This window comes from Indicator indicator, chromosome 2 (assembly GCF_027791375.1).
Source record: "Indicator indicator isolate 239-I01 chromosome 2, UM_Iind_1.1, whole genome shotgun sequence".
Lineage (NCBI taxonomy): Eukaryota > Metazoa > Chordata > Aves > Piciformes > Indicatoridae > Indicator > Indicator indicator.
In genome coordinates, this window is record NC_072011.1 from 1,644,266 (window position 1) to 1,658,279 (window position 14,014).

The 14,014-nt window shown below is 43.4% G+C and overlaps 1 protein-coding gene across 1 annotated transcript in view; it reads right to left on the reverse strand.

Annotated features, from left to right (window-relative positions):
• COL12A1 (collagen type XII alpha 1 chain) overlaps nucleotides 1-14,014 on the reverse strand; it is a 147,594-nt gene that overhangs the window by 69,505 nt on the left and 64,075 nt on the right. Inside the window, exons 22-31 of the mRNA XM_054399216.1 lie at nucleotides 13,796-13,925; nucleotides 12,738-12,883; nucleotides 11,240-11,369; nucleotides 9,620-9,759; nucleotides 8,611-8,740; nucleotides 7,177-7,316; nucleotides 6,703-6,835; nucleotides 6,572-6,598; nucleotides 5,264-5,406; nucleotides 2,378-2,507 (exon numbers count right to left, since the gene is read on the reverse strand). Of these exons, the coding sequence (XP_054255191.1) occupies nucleotides 2,378-2,507; nucleotides 5,264-5,406; nucleotides 6,572-6,598; nucleotides 6,703-6,835; nucleotides 7,177-7,316; nucleotides 8,611-8,740; nucleotides 9,620-9,759; nucleotides 11,240-11,369; nucleotides 12,738-12,883; nucleotides 13,796-13,925 (1,249 nt within the window). The remainder of the gene's footprint in view (nucleotides 1-2,377; nucleotides 2,508-5,263; nucleotides 5,407-6,571; nucleotides 6,599-6,702; nucleotides 6,836-7,176; nucleotides 7,317-8,610; nucleotides 8,741-9,619; nucleotides 9,760-11,239; nucleotides 11,370-12,737; nucleotides 12,884-13,795; nucleotides 13,926-14,014) is intronic.

Sequence of the window (14,014 nt, forward strand, 5' to 3'; positions counted from 1 at the left end):
GTCAAACTGGGTGAGCTTTGGAGGTCCCTTCTGGCCTGGACCATTCTATCATTCTCTCACCTGTGCTGTCAGGTCCTGCCTATCACACAGAATCAACCAGCTTGGAAGAGATCTCCAAGATCATCAAGTCTAACCCATCACCCAACCCTATCTAATCAACCAGACCATGGCACTAATTGCCTCATCCAGGCTGTTCTTAAATGCCTTCAGGGACACTGACCCCAGCACCTCCCTGGGCAACACATTCCAATGGCCAATCTCTCTTTCTGGGAAGAATTTCTCTCTAAGACCAAGCCTAAACTTCCCTCTGTACAGCTTGAGACTGTGTCCTCTTGTTCTGGTGCTGGTTGCAGTGCATCATTAGGAGATTTAAAAACCAACAGGTTTACTACTTCATGTTAAATGGGATTTAATTAGAACATGTCAGCCCCATCCAACAGCATACAAATGAGAAATACAGTCATAAAAATTCCTTTCTGGAAAGCTATTTTTTAATTATCCCATGGGTTCATAAGGATATTTCCCTTCATTCCTCACCAAGCACATTGCTTTCCACTGCAAGATCAAAAGTAAACTGAGTACAAATGAATTAATGACTGCATTAATGCATTTCCAAATGAATTAATGAATGTATTAATACACTTCCAAACGAATGAATGAATGCATTAACACATTTCCAAGTGAATTAATAAATGTATTAATACACTTCCAAATGAATGAATGAATGTATTAACACTTTTCCAAGTGAATTAATAAATGTATTAATACATTTCCATATGAATTAATGAATGGATGAATACACTTCCAACTGAATTAATGGATGTATTAACACATTTCCAAGTGAATTAATAAATGTATTAACACATTTCCATATGAATTAATAAATGTATTAATACACTTCCAAATGAATGAATGAATGTATTAATACACTTCCAAGTGAATTAATGAATGTATTCATACATTTCCAAATGAATTAATAAACGCATTAATACATTTATAGTTAGTTAATTATTTTTAAATGTCTACCTGGGGTTTCTTCCTGAAATGCCCCTGGTAGCAAATCACTCAGTGCTGATGATCCACAGCAGGATCAAAACAGTGCTAGCAACATGAAGTGGTGGAGTCAAAGAGCACATTGTAAAGCTCAGCCTCTGAACTGAAGGTGCTGGCAGGAAAACAGTGACCTCAGCAGTACACATATGAGAGACACACGCCCTCAGATGCAGAAAGGTGTTTGCTAAATCACAGAATCACAGAATGTGAGAGGCTGGAAGGGAGCTCCAAAGCTCAGCCAGTCCAACCCACCTGCCAGAGCAGGGGCACCTAGAGCAGCTCACACAGGAACACAGCCAGCTGGGGTTGGAATATCTCCAGAGAGGGAGAATCCACAATCCCCCTGGGCAGCCTGTTCCAGTCTTCTGTCACCCTCACAAGGAAAAAACTTTTCCTCCTGTTTGCATGGAACTTCCTATGGCTCAGCTTCCACCACTGCCCCTTGTGCTGGCATTGGGCATCACCCAGCAGAGCCTGGCTCCAGCCTCTTGGCACTCCCCCTGCACATCTTTAGCACCAGCAAGGAGCTCACCTCTCAGACTCCTCCTCTCCAAGCTCTAGAGCCCTCAGCTCCCTCAGCCTCTCCTCCTAAGGAAGATCTTCCACTGCCTTCAGCAGCTTTGGGGCTCTCTGCTGGACTCTCTCAAGCAGTTCCCTGAGGTCCTTCTTGATCTGAGGAGCCCAGACCTGGACACAATATTCCAGCTGTGGCCTCAGTAGGGCAGAGTATAGGGAGAGGAGAACCTCTCTTGACCTCCTAACCACAGCCCTTCTAATCCCCCCCAGGCTGCCATTGGCCTTCTTGGCCACCAGAGCACATTGCTGGCTCATGGGCAACCTCTCATCCACTGCTCTCCAAGAGGTCAGTCTCCAACCTATACTGATACCTAGAGTTGTTCTTTCCCAGGTGCTGGACTCTACCCATGCCCTTATTGAATTTCATTAAGAAATTCTTTACAGTAAGTGTGGTGAGACACTGGAACAGGTTTCCCAGGGTGATCATGAATAGCCACTCCTTGGAGGTGTTCAAAGCCAAGTTAGATGAGGCCTTGAGCATCCTGGGCTAGTGGAAGAACTTCCATAGCAGCACTGGTGTTTCTCTCAGGCTTAAAAGCTGAGCATCTAAGATAAGCTGGGTCTAAGATAACCACCCAGGGTTTCTGTACAGCCAGCAGAACAACAAGCCTTTCAACTTGAGATACCTGAAATTCATCACAGAACAAATGACAAATACAGATGGGTGCAATGTCACTGCAAGAAAAATTTTTCTCAGCTAATTGAAATTGTTTTCTACTGAATAAGAAGATCTCAAGAAGTTACTTACTGGTCCTGCCTCGTCCTGTCATTCGTCCTCCTTCACCATCTGCATACATGGATGACACAGTGATAGCATATGGAGTGTCAGGCTGCAGCTTCTGGATCACCACACTGTTCTGCCTCCCTCCAACCACAGTCTGCAGGAAAACAAAAGGAAATGGTGATCACAGAATCACAGAAACATTCAGGTTGGGAAAGCCCCTCAAGAGCACCAAGCCCAACCATTAACCCTACTCTGCAAGGGTCACCCCTAAACCACAGCCCCAAGCACCACAGCCAAACCACCTTCAAACACAGCCAGCCTTGGGCACTCCACCACCTCCCTGCCCAGCACATTCCAAGCCCTGACCACTCTGCTGCCTAAGGGCCACTCTAAACCTCCCCAGGGGCAGCTTGAGGCTCTGCCCTCTTCTTCTCTCACTAATCACCTGGCAGAAGAGACCAGCACCAACCTCTCCACAACCTCCTTGCAGGTAGTTGTAGAGAGCAATGAGGTCTCCCCTCAGCCTCCTCTTTTCCAAATTAAGCAGCTCCAGCTCCTTCAACCACTCTTCATAAGACTTATTTTATTTTTTTAATCCCATTCCTGCTGCCCCTTTTATGCTCTGCTGTTGTGGTGCAGAATGGAAGCATTTGCAGGGGGGTGGAAAAAGCTGCACCCTATGCTGCAGTGCTCTTGTGACTGGCACTGACAGGAGACATTGGACAAGAATAATTAGCACACACTCATCTGAGCAAGTTTAGACAGTTCAGTGACACAGAGCCACTGTTCTGAAAGACCTCCAAGCTGGCATCAAACCACTCTTACACAGTAACTGCCAGGTCTGTGCCAGCACAGAGCTGTTTCTCTGAATTGTCTCTGATTCTATCACAGTCACTGAGAGTCTGAGCTCATCCAAGGTGGCCTTGAACACCTCCAGAGGGGGCATCCACAACCTGCCTGGGCAACTTCTTCCAGTGCCTCATCACCCTCACTGGAAAGAATTTATTTCTAATCACCAGTCTAAACCTGCCCTCCTCAAGCTTCAATTCATTCTCTCTCACCCAAACAGAACAAGTCACAGAATCACAGAAAACATCTGGCTGGAAGAGACCTCAAGGCTCATTCAGTCTTACCCTCAACACAGCACTGAGGGGTCAACACTAGATCATGTCCCTAAACTCCAGGTCCACAAAATTTCTAATTTCATGTTGAGGTAGAGCTTCCTGTGCTGCAGTTTCCATCTACTGCCCCTTGTCCTATCCCAGGGCACAAGTGAGCAGAGGCTGTCCCTGTCCCTGTCCCTTCCTTCCTGACCCCCACCCCTCAGCTCTTGAGAGACATTGATCAGATCCTTCTCAGCCTTCTCCTCTCCAGACTAAACAGCCCCAGGTCTTTCAGCCTTTCCTCATCAGGCAGTACTCCAGTCCCTTCAGCATCCTTGGAGCCCTCCCTTGGACTCTCTCCAGCAGATCCCTGTCCCTCCTGAACTGGGGAGGCCAAAACTGGATGCAATATTCCAGGTAAGGTCTCAGCAGGGCAGAGTAGAGGGGGAGGAGAACCTCCCTGGATCTGCTGGACACACTCCTCTGAATGCACCCCAAGATCCCATTGTCTCTCTTGGCCCACAAGGGCACATTGCTGTCCCATGCAGAACTTGCTCTCCACCAGGACTCCCAGGACCTTCTCCATGGCTCAGTTACCTCAACTCAAACACATGCTGCTCAGAAGAGAGCAAGAATTGATGCATGAGCATCCAAGTGACTCCAAAGTAAACATTCCTGGATATGCTTCTGAACGTGCGTGATCTCCAGTTACAGGAACAAGCTCAAATGAGTGTGGTTTTCCTCTGAGGCCGCTCCTCTGAGTCATTTGGCAGCAACCACAAGAGCCTCCTGCTGCAGGATAGTGCATTTTGAAGTGCACGCATTTGTGCTAAACAGGCTGACTAATTAGCACTCCCAGGCTCTGTTGCGTAAGCTGCAGGTAGCCAACAGCTCCTGCTGGTGGTAGAGGGAAGGTTGGCTGATCACACACTGACGGCTCTTCTGCAAAGCAGCTCCACAGAGAAAGAGCTTGGAGTCCTAGTGGACAGCAAGTTCTGCATGGGACAGCAATGTGCCCTTGTGGCCAAGAGAGCCAATGGGATCCTGGGGTGCAGCAAGAAAATTGAGGCCAGCAGGGCTGGGGAGGTTCTGCTCCCCCTATGCTCTGCCCTGCTGAGACCACACCTGCAATCCTGTGTCCAATTTGGGGCCTCTCAGGTGCTGGAGAGAGACCAATGGTGAGCCACAAGTGTGATTAGGGGACTTGAGCATCTCCCCTGGGAAGAGAGCCTGAGAGCCCTGGGGCTGTTTAGTGTGGAGAAGAGAAGGCTGAGAGGGGATCTGATCAATGTCTCTCAAGAGCTGAGGGCTGGGGGTCAAGTGGAGGGGACCAAGCTCTGCTGGGTGCTGCACAGCAAGAAGCCAAGGAACAATGGAGACAAAGTGGAACTGAGAAGGTTTCAGCTCAACAGGAGGAGAAACTTCTTTGGTGTGAGGGTTACAGAGCCCTGGAGCAGGCTGCCCAGAGAGGTTGTGGAGTCTCTTTCTTTGGAGCCTTTCCAACCCCACCTGGATGCATTCCTGTGTGGACTCCCCTGGGTGATGCTGCTTTGGCAGGGGGGTTGGACTGAAGGATCTCTCAAGTCCTTTCCAACCTCTAATATACTGTGATTCTGTGATCCTGCTCTGGCAGGAGGGTTGGACTGGATGAGCTTTGGAGCTCCCTTCCAGCCCCTAACATTCTGCGATTCTGTGTGACTCCATGAACAGCTACACCTTTGTGCTTTGAGAATAAATTACTCTAATGGACTACTTAGCAGAACTGTCATTGAAGGCTGAATAACTGCAGCAGTTCAACATCATTTACCGAGTGTTCAGGGCCATCCCCATTGATGGGCTGGTAAATGATTCTGTATCGCTGCACTCGACCACTGGCAGGATCCCACTTCACAGTCAAACTGTGGGAAGTTGCATTGTACACCTGAAGGTTTCGGGGGCCACTCTTTGGGGCTGAGAAACGTAATTAAGAGAAGAAACATTTAACGGAAGCAAAAAAAAATGTAATTAAGAAAAGAAGAAACACTTAACTGAAGCAAAAAAAAAACAAAAACGTGATAAAGAAAAGAAACACTTAATTGAAGCAGAAAAGGTAATAAAGAATAAACACTTAACTGTAGCAAAAAAAAAAAAAAAGATAATAAAGAATAAACACTTAATTGAATCAAAAAACAATAAAGAAAAGAACAAACATTTAATTGAAGCAAAAAACATAAGAAAAGAATAAACAATTGAAGCTAAAATAGTCATAAAGAAGAGAATAAACAATTGAACCAAAAACTTAATTAATAAACATTTAATTGAAGCAAATAAATGTAATTAAGAAAAGAATAAACACTTAATTGAAGCAAAAAAGGTAATAAAAGAATAAGCAGTTAATTGAAGCAAAAAATACATAATAAAGAAAAGAATAAACACTTAATTGAAGCAAAAACACAATAAAGAATAAACACTTAATTGAAGCAAAAAACACAATAAAGAATAAACACTTAATTAAAGCAAAAAATGTAATTAAGAATAAACAATTGAAACAAAAAACGTAATAAAGAAAAGAAGAAACAATTGAAGCAAAAAAGGTAATAAAGAAAAGAAGAAACACTTAATTGAAGCAAAAAATGTAACAAAGAAAAGAAGAAACAACTGAAGCAAAAAAAGGTAATAAAGAATAAACACTTAATCGAAACAAAAAAATGCAATTGAGAAACTCAATTGAAGCAAAAAATATGTAATAAAGAAAAGAATAAACAACTGAAACAAAAAAGGTAATAAAGAATAAACAATTGAAGCAAAAAAAGATAATAAAGAAAAGAATAAATATTTAATTGAAGCAAAAAAAAGGTAATAAAGAAAAGAATAAACACTTAATTGAAGCCAAAAGCATGGACAGACTTCATTCACACTTTCAGGGCTACAAGAGCAGCTGACCAAGAGCAGAATGCATTCAGCACAAGACAACATGAACTGCATGCAGTAATCTAGTGTCCAGTGTTCTTCCAACTACATAATTTTATTTATTTAATTCTCTCAGCTTTTTTAACACAAACATTCCTCGCAGTTTAGAGGAAGATAGCTCTGAGTTTTCTTTAACACCACCATACCTGGAAATTCAGATTCTTACCTTGTGTGGTGATAGGTACCAAGGGCACTAGAAAAAAAAAAAAAAAACAAAACAGGAGGAAAAGGTCTCAGAATCCTTTTCTGTGTATGGCTTCTGGTTGAAAAATATGCAAAATGCCTTTGTTTACTCACATGTTCGTTCACTGCCAATGAGGTCATCACTTTCTGATTCATCAGGGTAGATGGCAGTAACTGAGATGTCATACATGGTATCTGGATTCAAATTTTCAAAGACCACACTGTTCTCATCCCCATTTAGGATAGTCTTGTGAAGAAATAGAAAAGAAATAAAAAATAAATATTTTTTTTAAAAGGGACAAAAATAAAGAATTAATAAATGAATAAATAAAACCCAAACCAACAGAAAATGAGATAGAACTTTTTACACAGTAGCATCATGACAAGTGGCTGTGACTCTGCATTCCACAACTCACTTAATTTCCACTGACCACAACAGGAGGTTTTGCAAGTTCCAGGCCATTTATTAGTTACATTTCTGATTTTAAAACTAAGTTCCAGGCCATTTATTAGTTACATTTCTGATTTTAAAACTACAGCCTCTGAGAGGCTGCCCTCAAAAATCTTATGGTGGCCATCTCTTCTTACCTCCTGTTTTTCCTGCCTTCCGTAGGGTCCCCAGGTTATTCTATAGAGAGAGACATCTGGAGCTCCATGGTCCCAAGTTCCTCTAAAGCTATTGGTGGTTATATCTGTGATCCTGAGGTTGACTGGGGCTGGTACAGGCTCTATTATGAGAAAAAGCAAAAGTATTCCACACACACACAAAAAAAATGTAACTAGAAAAAAAAACAGCTAAGCCAAGGAATTAGCTAGACAAAGAATTTAGAAGGCTATGTAGAAGGTTCATCTCTTGGTTGCCACACTTCTAACTACAACAAAATGTTGTAACCCAGCTCAGCAAATCACCCTTCATGAGATCACATCAACAGGTCATCACCTGATAAAACAGATATAGCTCTACTGAATTCTGTAGAGGTCACCACTCACATGCCTGCTCTCAACAGCTGGAGCCCCAGGTCTTATAGTTGGGAGTTGGAGTGATTATGAACTCCCATACACAGAGGTCAAGCTCCTACAGGAGGTTCTCCCAGATCTTAAAATTCCTCATATAAGCCAAATAAGTCATGACTGAATTCAACCACTTATCTGGAAAGAATTCACAGGGGTTAACTGTAGGTTAGGGGGGCAAGATATCATAGCTACTGGAAAGCAAGGAGTAAATAGGTAAAAGCAGAGAATTAAACTACAAAGGATTTCTCTGGCAGAGACTTCTCTTTCCTTCCACACTCATACATCAACCACAGCTGCAGGAGAAGGGCTAGCACAAAAGCAAGCAAAAAAAAAAAAAAAACAATTAAAAAAAAACTCACAAAGAGTTTTAAATACACCAGGTTTTCTTTTGCCTCTTTTGCAAGCAGTAAAAGAGCAATGTTGTGCTTTAAAGCACAACATCCTGCGTTGCTCCTTCTACCTCTAAACACAAATAATTTTGCTTCATTTGCTGGTCTGCAGACTGTAGGCTCAGTGTTCACATAAGTAAGACACTGAACTCACCTAAAATCCCAAAGGATTATTCATTTGTAGATAAAGCAACAAATGCAAAGAAAATCTCTCTCAAAGAAATTAAACTACAGTTCCATCTAAACCTAGTAAAATGTTGCCACACATATAACTATAATAAAATATCAGGAAAAAATAAATTGAAATAAAATAAATAAATATAAAATTAAATAAATTAAATAAAAACTAAAATAAATACAATAAAATAATAAAATATAAAATAAACTAAAATAAATAATAAAAATTACTAAAATAAAATAAAAATAAAATAAAATAAATAATAAGATTAGATTAAAATAAAAATAAATTAAATAATAAAATAAATAAATGTAAAATAAAATAAATAAAATAAAATAAAATAAAATAAAATAAAATAAAATAAAATAAAATAAATAGAACAAAATAAAGAACAACAAAAAAAAAGAAGATATTACGAGAAGGGTTATTAGGAAAACTTACGAGTCACAGCTTCTGCATTTGCTGGCAGAGATTCCCCTTCATCATACACAGCCACAACTTTTACATTGTACAGTGTTTGGGAAGAAAGGTCAGAGAGAGTGGTGCTGGTTTTGAGCCTGTCAAGTTCCACCTGAAAATAAAAACAAGGCAAATTGCTCTATGTCTGGCTCTGCATTTGATTAAATGGCAGAAATTCCTGTACTAAAAAAAAAAAAAAAAAAAAAAAAAAGGAAAAGTATTGCACACTGAACTTTGCCCCTAAAATTTACACTTGAACATGGAATGCTATCTGCTAACCTCCTTTGTTTCAGGTATCATAGAATGGTCTGGGTTGGAAGGGACCTCCACAGCTCATCCAGTCCAATCGCTCTGCACTCAGCAGGGACATCCCCAACTAGAGCAGCTTGCCCACAGCCCTCTCCAGCCTCACCTGCAAGATCTCCAGAGATGGAGCCTCAATCACCTCCCTGGGCAACCTCTTCCAGTATATCACCATCCTCACTGGAAAGAATTTCTTCCTGATCTCCAGTCTAAATCTGCCCTCCTCAAACTTCAATCCATTCTTTCTCTTCCTACCACTACAAGTCCTTGTAAAAAGTCTCTTCCCAGCTTTCTTGTAGTTCCCCTTCAGCTACAGGAATAAGGTCTCCCTAGAGCCTTCTTTTCTCTAGGCTGAACATCCTCAACTCTCTCAGCCTGTCCCCATAGGGGAGGTTCTCCAGCCCTCTGATCATCTTTGTGTTCCTCCTCTGGATTTGCTTTCCAGTCAGTTTGGGAATTTTTCCTCTCTGAAGGAGGTGGAAAAGTGGAATACACAAAGAAATCTCTCTTTTGCTTACTTAGTTTCCAAGCAACTCAGTACTCTTTCCTGACTGCAATCACCATGACCTAAGGGTCTTTATTCTCAATGGTGGCTTAGAATAGCATTTTTGTTACTAGTTTAGTAAGGTAGCTCCTCAAACTATGATAGTCAGCTTCTAGTAGTTTCCAAAAGGTTCTTTTCATTTACCTCCTTCACATCAGCCTCCTCAGCTATTTTGTATCTGAGGATGTACTTCCGAACTTTCCCTGGGGCAGGATCCCAAAGGACAGTCATGCTGCTGTGAGTAACATCCTGAATCTTTAAGCCTCTGGGTCCAGGCAAAGGTACTGTAAAAATAATGACAGTAGTAAGTGAAAACACAATTCACAGCAGGGGCATAGGAATCTCACAGAAGGAATTCCATTCTTCTGCAGTTCATGGAAAATGGAGGCAATAACTTTCTGGGAAGTTCATTGCTTTGGCCATTAGGTGAGACAGTTAAGAGGTTTTGTCCCAGCAACGAGCAAAATGGCTATAAAATGAGTAAAATAGCTCTAAAATGTGGTAGCTTCACCTCTGTAAGTTATGAGCACAATGATTTTAGAAAAGTCAGTGCTTAAGGTCATAACTTTTGGTGACAAGAGTCACTTTTCCTGCACAGTTAAGATTTTAGCATTTAGGAGGAACATCAGACTGACTATACTGCAAGCAGCTAGCCCAGAAATGTGCCTCTGCCAGTAGGAAATGGCTCACAAGAGATATTTAACAAAAGGATTTTTAAAAAGGAAACCATTTTTATATCGGATTTTTTATTTTCTTGCTCTGGCATAGTTCATTGGCATTTTCTATCAGAATAAACGAGTTTGGGAACAGGGCTTCTAGGGTCATGCAAGCAAAACTGAGAGCTTTTGAAAACTTTAAGATTGTCAAGGCAGCTCTCTTCATTACTCAAGGGGGGGAAAAAAACCTTTTGTTTTACCCTCTTGTAATAGTTGGCCCCTTTTCATTGAAATTCCCTTTTAAGATCTTCTGAAAACACATGAGTGTTGGCAAATGCATGAAACACAGGAAAAGCAATCTTCTAAACAAAAGTCAGTATATATAAATCACAGTCACAGAATGTTAGGGGCTGGAAGGGAGCTCCAAAGCTCAGCCAGTCCAACCCCACTGCCAGAGCAGGGGCACCTACAGCAGCTCACACAGGAACACATCCAGGTGGGCTTGGAATATCTCCAGAGAGGGAGACTCCACAACCCCCCTGGGCAGCCTCCAACAGGCTTCACCCTCACAGGTTAAAAAAAAAACCTTCCTCCTGTTTGCATGGAACTTCCTACGGCTCAGCTTCCACCACTGCCCCTTGTGCTGGCATTGGGCATCACCCAGCAGAGCCTGGCTCCAGCCCCTGGGCACTCCCCCTGCACATCTTGAGCACCAGCAAGGAGCTCACCTCTCAGGCTCCTTCTCTCCAAGCTCCAGAGCCCTCAGCAACCTCAGGCTCTCTTCCACTCCCTTCAGCATTTTTTTTGTGGCTCTGTGCTGGACTCTCTCAAGCAGTTCCCTGAGGTCCTTCTTGAGCTGAGGGGCCCAGAACTGGACACAATATCCCGGACATGGCCTCAGCAGGACAGAGGAGAGGGGGAGGAGAACCTCTCTGCACCTACTAATCACAGCCCTTCTAATCCACCCCAGGATGCCATTGGTCACCCCTTAGTCTCCTTCTCCCCAAGCTACAGAGCCCTCAGCTCCCTCAGGCTCTCCCCATAAAGTGTTGCATGAAATAAAATGGCAGTTAAAAGCGAGAAGGAGGCAGAAATCAAGATAGCTTACGTGTCACTTCCTGGGTGGTGAGTGGGTCACTGGTGATGTCACCAAAGAGTACATAGGCTGTCAGAGTGTACTCAGTGTTGGGGATGAGATCTACCAGCTGCACCTCATTCATTGATGGCCCAACACGCATCTGCACATGAAAAATAACACACTCTGTTTAGAAAAAAAAACACAAAACAAAACCAAAACCAACACACACACAAAAAAAAAAAAAAAAAACAAACACCTGGAAAAGCAATGGGAGAAAAGCAAGCAGTGATTTAATTTCCAGGGAATTTTTTTTGTGAGATTCACAGTATATTTACAGCTTCCTGGCTGATGTCATTGTATACAATACCCCAACAAGCTCACAGCACTTCAAGAAGTTTCTTCTGGCTAGTATGATAGAATAAGAAAACCTGTCCATTCTTCTCATTTACTTTTGGTAGAGGACAGGAATCACAGAATGAATCAGGTTGGAAAAGACCTTTGAGATCATCAAGTCCAACTTATCAGCCACACCATCTAATCAACTAAACCATGGCACTAAGTGCCTCATCCAGGTTCTTTTTAAGTACTTCCAGGGAGGGTGACTCCACCACCTCCCCAGGCAGTACATCCCAATAGCCAATCTCTCTTTCTGGGAAGAATTTCTTCCTCACATCCAGCCTAAACCTTCCCTGGTGCAGCTTGAGACTGTGTCCTCCTGTCACTGGGTGCCTGGGAGAAGAGGCTGACACCCACTTGTCTACAACCTCCTTTCAAGTGTAGACAGCAATAAGATCTCCCCTGAGCCTCCTCTTCTCCAGGCTAAACACCCCCAGCTCCCTCAGCCTCTCCTCACAGGGCTGGGCTCCAGACCCCTCCCCAGCCTTCTTGCCCTTCTCTGGACACATTCCAGCATCTCAACATCAACTGAACACAGCATCTGAACAGAACTGGACATAGTACTCCAGGTGTGGCCTAATCAGTGCTGAGTACAGGGGAAGAATGATTTCCCTGCTCCTGCTGGCCACACCATTCCTGGAATCACAGAATCACAGAATGTTAGGGGCAGGAAGGGCCTCGAGTTATCATCCAATCCAACCCCCCTGCCAGAGCAGGGGCACCTAGAACAGGTCACACAGGAACACAGCCAGATGAGTTTGGAATATCTCCCAAGAGGGAGACTCCACAATCCCCCTGGGCAGCCTCTTCCAGACTTCTGTCACCCTCACAGGGAAAAAACTTTTTTCCTTATGTTCACATGGAACTTCCTATGGCTCAGCTTCCACCACTGCCCCTTGTGCTGGCATTGGGCATCACCCAGCAGAGCCTGGCTCCAGCCTCTGGGCACTCCCCCTGCACATCTTTAGCAACATCAATGGGTCACCCCTTAGTCTCCTCTTCTCCAAGCTACAGAGCCCCAGCTCCCTCAGTCTGTCCTCATAAGGAAGATGTTCCACTCCCTTAATCATTTCCGTGGCTCTGCACTGGAATCTTTCAAGCAGTGCTTGGAAGTGAAGATAAATTCTCTTACCTCTTTCTCCTTGGTTGGGACTGTGGCATTTACAGCTTCATAGGTTAACAAGTAACCAGTAGCTCCGCTGAGAGGTTCCCATCTCACTCGCATGAAAGTTGATCCAATGTCATAAACATTCAGGTTTCTAACTGAAGAGATTGGCACTGCCAAGTAAAAGAGATATGCATAGATTTGTTTCCTTCATATACTTCACCTTTCACTCAGAAGCTCAACATGAGCTGTCAGTGTGCACTTGCAGCTCAGAAAGCCAACCAGAGCCTGGGCTGCAGCAAGAGAAGTGTGGCCAGCAGGTCAAGGGAGGAGATTCTCCCCCTCTACTCTGCTTTGGTGAGACCACACCTGGAGTACTGTGTCCAGTTCTGGAGCCCCTATTACAAGAGGGATATGGACATGCTGGAAGGTGTCCAGAGAAGGGCCATGAGGATGATCAGAGAGCTCGAGCACCTCTCCTATGAGGACAGACTGAAAGAGTTGGGGCTGTTCAGTCTAGAGAAAAGAAGGCTCAGAAGTGACATTCTTGTGGCCTTCCAGTATCTGAAGGGGGCTACAAGAAAGCTGGGGAGGGACTTTTTAGGCTATCAGGTAGTGATAGGACTGGGGGGAATGGAACAAAGCTGGAAGTGGGGAGATTCAGACTGGACGTGAGGAAGAAGTTCTTCCCCATGAGAGTGGTGAGAGCCTGGAATGGGTTGTCCAGGGAGGTGGTTGAGGCTCCATCCCTGGAGGTGTTTAAGGCCAGGCTGGATGAGTTTCTGGCCAGCCTGATCTAGTGTGGGGTGACCCTGCTCATGGCAGGGGGATTGGAACTGGATGATCCTTGTGGTGCCTTCCAACCCTGACTGATTCGATGATTCTATGCTTTCACATCACAGGTAGCATTACTAAGAATACTGCATGTGGGTGTTTGGGGTGGAATCACAGAATTGCCAGGGCTGGAAGGGACCTCAAGGATGGTTTGAATAAAATTGTTTGCTTCCTTGAAGAAGCAAGCACATAGCATTCAGAGTTCTACTGGACAGTTCCCCATCTGCATTCAAGTCTCATTTGTAACTTACAAGTGGTTTCCCTGCCGATTAGAGGTTCACTGCTTTCATCTTCCACCACAGAAAACACATTCACAACATACTCTGTCTCAGGCATCAGGTCCTTCAGAACTGTTGTTGTTTCCATCCTGCTGACATAGAACTACACAAAAGAGAAGGCAGCGTTGAACACCATACAACAAATGCAATTTGTAATCTTAACTCTAAGAAAATAATAATAATTATTATTAT